This window comes from Mobula birostris, chromosome 5, assembly GCF_030028105.1.
Source record: "Mobula birostris isolate sMobBir1 chromosome 5, sMobBir1.hap1, whole genome shotgun sequence".
Taxonomy (NCBI): Eukaryota; Metazoa; Chordata; class Chondrichthyes; order Myliobatiformes; family Myliobatidae; genus Mobula; species Mobula birostris.
In genome coordinates, this window is record NC_092374.1 from 153,765,044 (window position 1) to 153,774,889 (window position 9,846).

Genomic DNA, 9,846 nt, shown 5'->3' on the forward strand with positions numbered 1-9,846 from the left:
CACCGACCCAGTATTGACCTCATCACCTTTATTCTTCCCTGTCCTGTGAGAAGGGATGAGATGACATCTTGGTATCTGAAACAACAGGAATTCTGCAGATGCTGGAAATTCAAGCAACACACATCAAAGTTGCTGGTGAACGCAGCAGGCCAGGCAGCATCTGTAGGAAGAGGTGCAGTCGACGTTTCAGGCCGACTTCGTCCTGACGAAGGGTCTCGGCCTGAAACGTCGACTGCACCTCTTGGTATCTGATGTTCGGGAGGTGGGGTGGGTTGTGGGATTGGAGTACTCTACCCAGTGAGTAATAGGTTGGGGTTTGTGGCCCAAGCATGTAAGGTGAAAGTGGGTTGGATGGGTGGGGTGGGTGCAGGCAATTGTGGTCAAAGCCATTGCTGACATAAACTCTACGTGCCAAATGGCCCACTTCCGTACTATCGCCATTCGTTGATCCAAATGTTATACTTGGCTGACGTCAAGTCCTTCATATGCTGAGTTCTGTTAGCAAAGATCAATCCATGTTTATTTGTTCCTAACTGCACCTGTTTCTGGTTTCAATTGCACCAGCTCCTTATTTGTTCCCTCATCACCATCCACCACCCTGATTCCATTAGTCCAAATAACCCCATCACAACTTCTTCCTTGACATGTAGCACTGTGGTCTAACTTCCCTTTATGTGGGTGACCCTTTCCAGAATTACACTAGTCTATATCCCTACCTGAATCCAAAGTGTGACTCTTTATGAGTAATTATTTCCACTCAACACCATCGTCAAGAGGCATTGTATTAGTCACTATGCAATAGTTCAATAGTTCCATTGGAAAGTTTCCCCATTACTAATTTTTTTGCTGACTTCCATCCTTTCTAAAATCCATTCTCTGTCACCTCTCTTTGCCTTTGCCCATCTCGTGAATTCTCTTCCTCTCTCCCTGTCTCCCCTCACAGTTCATTTTGTTTTAGGAAAGTTAGAAAACATAAGCAGCTGTTAAGCTATTTTTACAAGTTATCATGAATTTATACAATACCTTAAAATGCAAAACTTCTATAATTACACTGCCGTCTTACTTTTAGTCCCTCCGCTTGAATAATTTAGTTTTAATCAACTTTCACAAATTTTGCCCATTTTATGGCTGTGTTGAGCTTTGGTGTGAACAGGCAATAACTCGAAGTTGCACACACAACAATGGGTTAACAATTCATGGCTGGGCACTGGAAATTTCTTGTGTTTATATTAAAATTTTGGATTTGGCTTGTATTCTAAAGGATTTTCTTTATATTTAGATAATATTCGCATTGATACTTTCAAGTATAGAAAACATCAACTTAACCACTGTGGCAGGTTTTAAAAAAACAGTAGGCAAATCTGTGCATTGCAGTGTAAAAAGATTTGTTCTGTACAGCATGCTGAAGCAGTGCGGGACTCTCTTTCCTCGCACGTAGTGAATATTCTCCCCTCTTCCCCCACCCCCCTGTTTCTCTCACTCTAATGAATTTGAGCCCAGAGCCAATCAGCAGAGACCGGATGCAATATATCCTCTGGGACAACAAATGCTCTATTCGATCCCATGCAGATGACGCCATTTACCCATCAGCTACCACTGGAAAACTTAATAGCAACTCGAGCAGATCTGCTTCTTTAAAGCACTTTGCAAACTTCACATCTGTCGGAAGGTCTGTGGAGGCGGAGGGGCAGCGGCACTGCAAGCGTTTGTAAGGGAAGGTCCACTTGTGAATGAGACCAAGCGCCTGATTTCCTTCTGCAAAGTTCCTACATTGACAATTTTTTTCCATAGCTGCGTATGTGCGCGCGCCCGCCCTCGTGTCTGCTTCTTGCTGGCTTCATTCAGAAAAAAAAGAGGAAGGATTTTTCGAACTTCACTTCTACCTGTCTCTCCCCCCCGAGAAAAAGAAATTTAACCCCCGGACTACTGTCTATCGATCGGCTGCTGTAATCGTCGATCGCACAAGGTCCCATACCTTGCATTCTCTACCCCTCCCTCCCCAACTACCAACCTCCCCCCCCCAACTCGTCCATACATACGACCCTCAACAACCCCCTCCTCTCCACTGGATGCTTTAACAGATAGCCCCGGCTGATCTCCGCCAGAATTTGGATGCGCAACTTTTTTTTTGGTGGAGCTATCGGCTCTGAACTGCACACATCAATCGAGTGAGGGGAGGGAGAGCTACGCTGCGGCCACGGTGAGTTTAGAAAGAGACTTGAAACTTGCAGGAAGAAAATTGCCTTGGGCTGTAAGGAGTACTGTTAAAGACGTTGGTAAACTTTTATAAAGCGGCTAAGAAGGATTGGAGGGGTCTCTTGGTAGCTTCAAAAGGCAGTGGGCGAATTTCATTAAGAAACGGAGACACTTAGAGAAATGGGATTGTTGGATCCGGAAACTTGATTTAATAATTGATGTTTTCGGAAGTAAGATGAAACTCTAACGTAAATACTCCTACCGCAACATGTTGCACCTTGGAAGGTTGATGCTATTAGCATTCGGCGACATTTAAACTCTTAAAATGATAAACGTAATATAATGTATAATATCCAACTCCGCGCCATTGTATTGGGTGGTTTAGGGGGCGTACAGTCGGGACAAGTTCGGAAGGGATTTTTTTTCTCTCTCTTCATTTGGAAAACATTGTTGCATTTTCTTGTATTTTAGTTTTGATCTGCGATTGCTTGGTGTGAGATACAGACGTGGGGGGGGCATAACACACTGGAAACATCGACAGGATGGGCAATTGGAATTGAGTTTACACCATGGGTTATGGTTTCTTTAAAAAATAAATAACATTTTGTTGGGACGGCGTGAACAGCGAGGAGTGGGAAGTTAAGGCGTTCGCAATTGCCACAAGCAGTTGATCCCACAGCATTTTAAACAGGGGCCGATTATGATGCATGGAAAGACCACGGATGTATTTTCCTTTAATGTTAATAAACACAACTCTGGTTTAGGAAGCGGTTTTGACCTGTGATTCCTCGTCCTGTGTTGGGACTGAGAGAGCGAATTTAGCTTGGACAGATCATTCGCTTCTATTTATCCACCCGGACCCCTCGGTGTTCCCTCTTCCCTCACGCCCACCATGCTCTCTCTGTCCCCCCTCTTCATCGGCCCTTGCTCCCTCCGCCCTGGCCGGTCCTATTCCTCCCCTTGCTGGACCCCCTTCGTCTTGCACCTCTTGCCCCTCCTTAGAATAGCTTTTGCCCCTTTTCCACCTCCTCCCCACGCTTAAACCCCACTGCCCATCCTCTTCGCTCTCTAACCTGAGTAAGGGGGAGTGCACCATGCCGTGCTCCAAGTCTCACCTGCGATTGGAGCTGGTAGTGACTCCGTCTACCACCACACTCCCCCCCCCCCCCCCACGTCCCATTCACCAACCCTTTATCCGGTTGCATGTTTGCAAAAGGAGCGGGTGCTGCTGAAAGTTTCCACGTGTTTGATGTTATTTATTATGAAGAGGACAAGGGAAGGAAGTCAGACTGAACCAAAAGTCATTTCGATTTCTTTTGCATAATTTTTGTCTGGAGTCTGTGGAACAGTGTTGGCGCAAGAGGCAAGATAGTAATCCCATTTACCGTCAACTCTGTTCACTCGTTTCATATAAACCCTGTTTTCGTGGTATTCCACTCGTGCATAGAGCCTCACCCAGAATATGCGTTATGTTAAGAGTTAGAACATTTTGCCAAATTATGATTAAACATGTGTTGGTAGATTGAGGTTATATGTCCTGTAACTATTAAGTTGTCACCTCTTTCCCAGCCCTTCAAAATTAGAAGTCCTTGCTGAGTGTAATGGTACAGAAGTTGTAACAGAGAACCCACAACTTGCAGAAGGTATTCCTGTGCAGGCTGGTTTCTGGGCTATATGACTTGTGTCCTTTCCCAACGTGTGCATGGTAGCTTTATAGTATTAGAGAACATAATTTTCAGTGGCTCTGAGCTCTGTCTCTGTATTTCTGACAGAACTAATTAACGTTTTAAATGTGTTTTTGTTGTTTGCCTCTTATAGTTTCATATTGTCACTTGCTCTGAGTTGAAGTTTGTCTTGTGTTGAGGCGTGTCTTACATTTTTATCTTGCACTGGATATGATTGAAATTGCTTCCATTGAAAATTTAGGATTCTACTTTTCAGTTGAAGTTAAACATAATGGTTCATTGATTGGTTACTGTGACATGAAATAGATATGATTACCAGCAACAAATTAACTAGTGTTCATGTCAACAAATTAACCTGAAACAAAGCTAACAAAAATTAAATGTTTTTTTTGGTATTTGCATTTAGTACCCAGGCTACCTTCAAAGATAACATTTTGTTTCATTTAGTATATCTTTAAAAAATATTTCCCATTAGTTTCCTCGTCAGTTACTAGTCTGTTTTCCTGCATGCCATTCCTCCCCTTTTTACCTTCCCTCCCCCCCCCGTTAACATTTACTTCAAACCATTGCATACACCTAGAGGGGGGAATTAGTATCTTAGGTTGAAGAAGTAGCAGAGAGGTAAAGGAGTAGAGACATTTTTGTCAGGTAGAAACCCCAAGGACCGAACGCCTTAGAAATTCCAGGGAGGTGAGGAGAATACTTAAATTTTTTTTATAAATATTAGCTCACTGTAGCTTGCTTGTGTTTGGTAATTGCTGAGATGCAAGCCTTTACAACTCTGTTTGTGCTTCTCCATCCAGATTGCACCCTTCTTGACAGAAATATTGTGCTGTATTTTGTGCTTGCTGTGGTACTCTCAAGGTCCTGTTCCGGAGTTGTGTTTGTAATTAGCTCTGGTAGAGTTCCAGACTCTGCACACTGGAATTGCATTAAGTCTGAAGAACATTTTAGCCATTTTTTTTGAGTGAAGAGCTAAGTTTTTGGAAACTGAGGATCATCCATTGACATATCTGTTGCTGGTTCCCCATCAAACTATCAAAATGAAAATCTATAAGTTTTCAAGGCACAAGAACCAATTAACATTTTAAATTTGTTTTTGTTGTTTGTATCTTATAATTTCATATTGCCACTTCATCTGAGTTGAAGCTTGTCTTGTGTTCCTACTATGGATATGCTTGATTCCCAAATACATATCATTATTTAAATGTCATCGAAACTTTTAATGCTATCTATAGACTTTTAAAAAATGGAATAACCTTTAGAGCTGGAAGGCGATGTTTTTGTGTTGGCTCTCTTTATCTGGGCTATTTTTTTTATACATTGCTCTGTCTGTACTGACTCAATAATTTTCAGAAACATAGACTTGGTAAATCGATGTGCTTGTTATTTGAAAGGGTGTATTGGGGGGAGGGTGGTAGTTGATAGTAGGGAAATAGGATCGCAAAATTGCTGAAGGGAAAATGAACAATGTTAGAACATGCCTCATTTATTTGTTGGGTTCTGCTGCATGCAAAGGTCAAAAGACCTAGCACTTGTGTTAACCTTGCTGTTCCCATAATTTTTTTAAAAATCTCTTTTTGTGTTGCTTTAACACAAGGTGCTGCCTGTATTTTTTCCAGTAAAATACTGAGGTTCTTCTCTTCTTTCTAACAGGACTTCAGATGTGTTCTAAGCCTGCTGAAGTGATCACTCTTCATTGTACAGATGGATACGCGAACTCAAAATGGCAGTGGTTCCCCAGCCCTGCTACAGTTGCTGCGTGACAGTGGAAGGCAACACATGGAACCTGATCCCAGGGGTGTACAGCCGCAGCAGGTTCAGGTGTTGTCGCTTGATCAGATCCGAATCATAAGAGCCACTAATGAGTATACAGAGGGACCAACTGTTGCCCCAAGGCCTGGGAGCAAGTCTGTATACCGACCATCTTCACAACATAAAAATGATAGGATGTCTGGATTAACAAGCGACCAAGACCATCAGCGACTTAACACCCGCAGTCAACACCATCATGCGCATTCTTCGTTAAGGGCGCCTTTAATTCGTTCAACTAGCACTGTGAGTACAGGTTCCCGGAGTAGCACAAGGACAAGTACAAGTAGTACATCTTCTGACCAGAGGCTTCTGGGACCTGCTTCCTCGTTGCCACCTGGCCACGTCTCTGATCGGATAATCAGGGTGCAACCCAAACCGGAATTTAAATCTGATGAACTGAAACCCCTGGAGAGAGAAGAATTTGGCAAGCACATCTATCGGTGTGAAGATTGTGGGAAATGTAAGTGTGAGGAGTGCACTTGTCCAAGGACTCTGCCTTCCTGTTGGTTCTGCGACAAGCGGTGCCTCTGCTCGGCACAGAACACGGTGGAGTATGGGACCTGCGTCTGCTTTGTGAAGTGTGTCTTTTACCACTGCTCAAACTATGACGAAGAGGACAACTGTGCAGATAATCCGTGCTCCTGCAGTCAGTCGCACTGCTGCGTCCGGTGGTCAGCCATGGGCCTTATGTCCCTCCTTATGCCCTGCCTGTGGTGTTACCTGCCTGCCAAGGGCTGCCTTAAGCTGTGCCAGGGGTGCTACGATAGGGTTAACCGCCCTGGGTGCCGTTGCAGAAATTCAAACACTGTTTGTTGCAAGGTTCCCAGCTTACCTCCTCGGAACCTTGAGAAGCCCTCCTAGCTGCAAGGGAGAAGGGTACTGTTTCAGAGCTAGCCCTCCACACTTCTGTACCTTTGGTAGTTTGAGTGGAAGAAATGTATTTATAGCGCCAGCATTGAGCACAATGTTGGGTCGTTTATCTGTATGCCTTAAAAGGAGTAAGCCACACAATCTGCAGCCATTAAAGATGATCCTTCTTTGTTAAAAGAGAAAAAAGGGTATCTCCCATTGTTCTGGGGCTCACCTTCTAGTTGACCACTCAGTATGCCTTATTTTTTTTTGTGTGTAGTAACTCTGGAATTTAGGGGGACTCTTATGGTTTGCAGTGACAACATTGTTGACCCCATTTACTCCATCTCGCTTAACCAGTACAGACGAGGATTAAAAAAAAATCCAATCAGTTAGATCAAACAGGATGATACACAGTATCCGTTGTATTTGAGGTGACATAAGCTAAGGGTAATGCAATGAGACTCCCTGGTCTTTTCTGTATTGTATGTGAATACTTCTTGCAGAATTTGTAAATTGGCAAATTGCTCTTTTTTTTTGCTGCCAGAGTTAATTTGTTATATTTTTGTATATACAATAATATTAAGACTGTGAAAATTGTGCCATATAAATGGCAGATTTACAGAATATTATACTAATATGTTGTACATTCAGCCAAATGTGAATCAGTCGATCATTATGTTTAGGCTATATTTTACCTTACAAAATTCACCATTATGTCACTCTTGATATCATTGACGTCATGTATATTGTACAGTTACCATAAATTTGGTCTTTATTTTCTAATTTTTCAACATATTGTTTAGTGTAAAAAATATTTATTTGAAGTTTTATTATTTTATAAAATATTTATTTTAAAAGGCATCTTACAAATTCACCCTTTAAAAAAACAATGGGAGCATCATGGTTACTCAGAATGAGGGTGATGCAAATCAGATGCATATGTTCACTATAAAATAGAAAATATATTAACGTTTTGAAATCAAACTGTGTACTACTTTGTGTTTTCTGCTCTTTTTAATCCTGTGGTAGAAGACAAAACTTATGCGAAACACATTGAATACACCTGGCAATTATTGGTCAGATAAGTGGTATAACCTTTTGCTTTGCAAATATACTTTGACATTACACAAATACTGGGGGAGCTTCTTGAGCGTTTCCTTGTATGTTACCATATTAAGTATGAGCCTCCCTTGTGATAGAGCTCTTTAAAATCATAAGGACAACCTACGATATTATAAAACACTTTCTCCTTGATTCTCTACTGCGGTATGCTTGGAGAATGCTGCAGGCAATACTGGCAACTAGGCAAACTTGTATAATACACAATAACAGTATTAAGTAGGAAACTTATACTAGCATTGCAAACTCCCAATAAGATGAATTTTGTCTTTGCTTTGCCATGTCCCACCAACCCCCCCTACCCCACTTCCCCCAGACCGCTCTTTTTAATATATGCATCTTTTTACCTAATTCATAAATGCACATAGTTCCAAAGGCGCCAGTAGCCCTTATAACCCGTAGTGAACTAGGGGCCAGTAGATGTCAGTGACCTCTCCTGAATATGCTGCTTTAATAGAATAAGACTTTGGTCTGTTTAACTTGGCAATACAGTGAGGGAATGGATGCTACAATAAAGAGAGAAATTTATTATGCAATTACATATACTTTGACTTAGTAGTTTAGTTAATGGTAAATTTATTAATGCCATATTTATGTGACCTATTATTAAATGCTTCATAGTACTACACAATTACATTTGATATTTTAATCATACATTCAGTAAATCAGTGCTGATTAAGAGATGAAAAAATGTATATTTTTCTGAGATAAACTTTTAAACTCCTGCTAATTGTTACTTGTAGCTAATGAGATCTAGCTTTTAGATATTATTTTTTCTGGTGTCTTTTTTTCCTGTTTATATTTTCTGGTTAGACTAAGTCCAGTTGGCTCTTAAGTTTTGCTGTGGTCAGACTTCATTACTACCATACCATCACGAATAAAGTCCTGGTTAAGTTAAGCTATGATTAACCTCCATTCTTCCAAACTTGAATGACTTAGATTTTTAATAGGACATTGAACAGTGTAGGCCCTCCAGTCAAACAAGTTGTGCCGAGCGAATAGTGCCCAATTAATCTAATCTCTTCCACCTGCATGTGGCCCATAGACTTGCAGTCTCTGCATGTGTATGTATGTGCCTATCCAAAAAGCCTCTTAAGACACCTCTGTATCTACCAGGATCACCAACCCTGGCAGTGCTTTCCAACCACCCACCACTCTGACTTAAAAAAAACACACACTACTGCTTTGAGCTTACTCCCTCTCATCTTAAATGCATGTCTTCAAGTATCAGAATGTTGACCTGGCGAAAAAGATACTGGCTGTCTATTTGCCTCTCATAGTTTTATACTCTCCAGAACTGAAGTCTGGGTGTTTCTCAGTGTGCACTGCAGAGAAAGCATTTTTGAAATGTTTGCAACTTGTCAGTTCCAGACACTGCTATTATGGCTTCAGTACAGGTAATAGGAGAACCAGACCCTGATCTTGGAATCACTATTAAAAATGTGTTATGATTGCTGAGCTCTAGGGCATATAGTCTGTATTTCAGTGATAAAGGAAGTTCACGATGTGTAGAATGGCCAGCCAAAGTGATCCTTGGATCAAGCTATAGCCAAGCTGCTATGTAAATTAACACCACAGGTAAAGTGAATGTATCCATCCTATTCATCAAACATTTCCACACAAAATACTTCATCATTTCAAACGGAAAGCTCATAGAGTGAAGTATGTGTCAGCATTTATGCCCAACTTTTGTCAACTTCATATTAATACTTCTTTTACTTCTATTGGACAGAATGTGTATCCACTGCAAATACATCAATTAAAATACGTCTTAAAGCCAGTTTTAGCAGTTCAAGACAAGATTTGATTGCAGCCATCAGATTTGGATGCTTGCAATTCAAAATTACTCCAGTTTTCTGTTCAGTAAAGTGTGGCTCTTGGCATGATATATTTAAGAATAATTGTTAACTTGGGAGTAACAAGAGGAATTGGGACTTAAAATTGCCAGAGTACACAGCTGGGCAATCTGTCTGGAAAGAGAAGAGAGGTTTAATGGCTAGAGTACTAGTGCTTCAAGTAACTGCAGAATGATAGGCAAAACAATAACCCTTCCTCACTTCCTCACACCATGGTGGTGTTAATTAGTTTTCTGTTAGTTCCTGCCATTTTCAATTCCCAGTTTGGATTGGCAGTGCGTTTCTTCCATTTTCTACACCTAATGGTGTGTAGCCTTTTGAGG

The 9,846-nt window shown here is 41.3% G+C and overlaps 1 protein-coding gene across 1 annotated transcript; it reads left to right on the top strand.

Annotated features, from left to right (window-relative positions):
• The first annotated feature begins 1,551 nt into the window (after positions 1-1,551).
• spry2 (sprouty RTK signaling antagonist 2) lies at positions 1,552-7,532 on the top strand. Its single transcript, XM_072258750.1, has 2 exons — positions 1,552-2,200; positions 5,538-7,532. The coding sequence occupies exon 2, from the start codon at positions 5,589-5,591 to the stop codon at positions 6,555-6,557; it is 969 nt and encodes a 322-aa protein (XP_072114851.1). The 5' UTR covers positions 1,552-2,200; positions 5,538-5,588; the 3' UTR covers positions 6,558-7,532.
• The last annotated feature ends 2,314 nt before the right edge of the window (positions 7,533-9,846 follow it).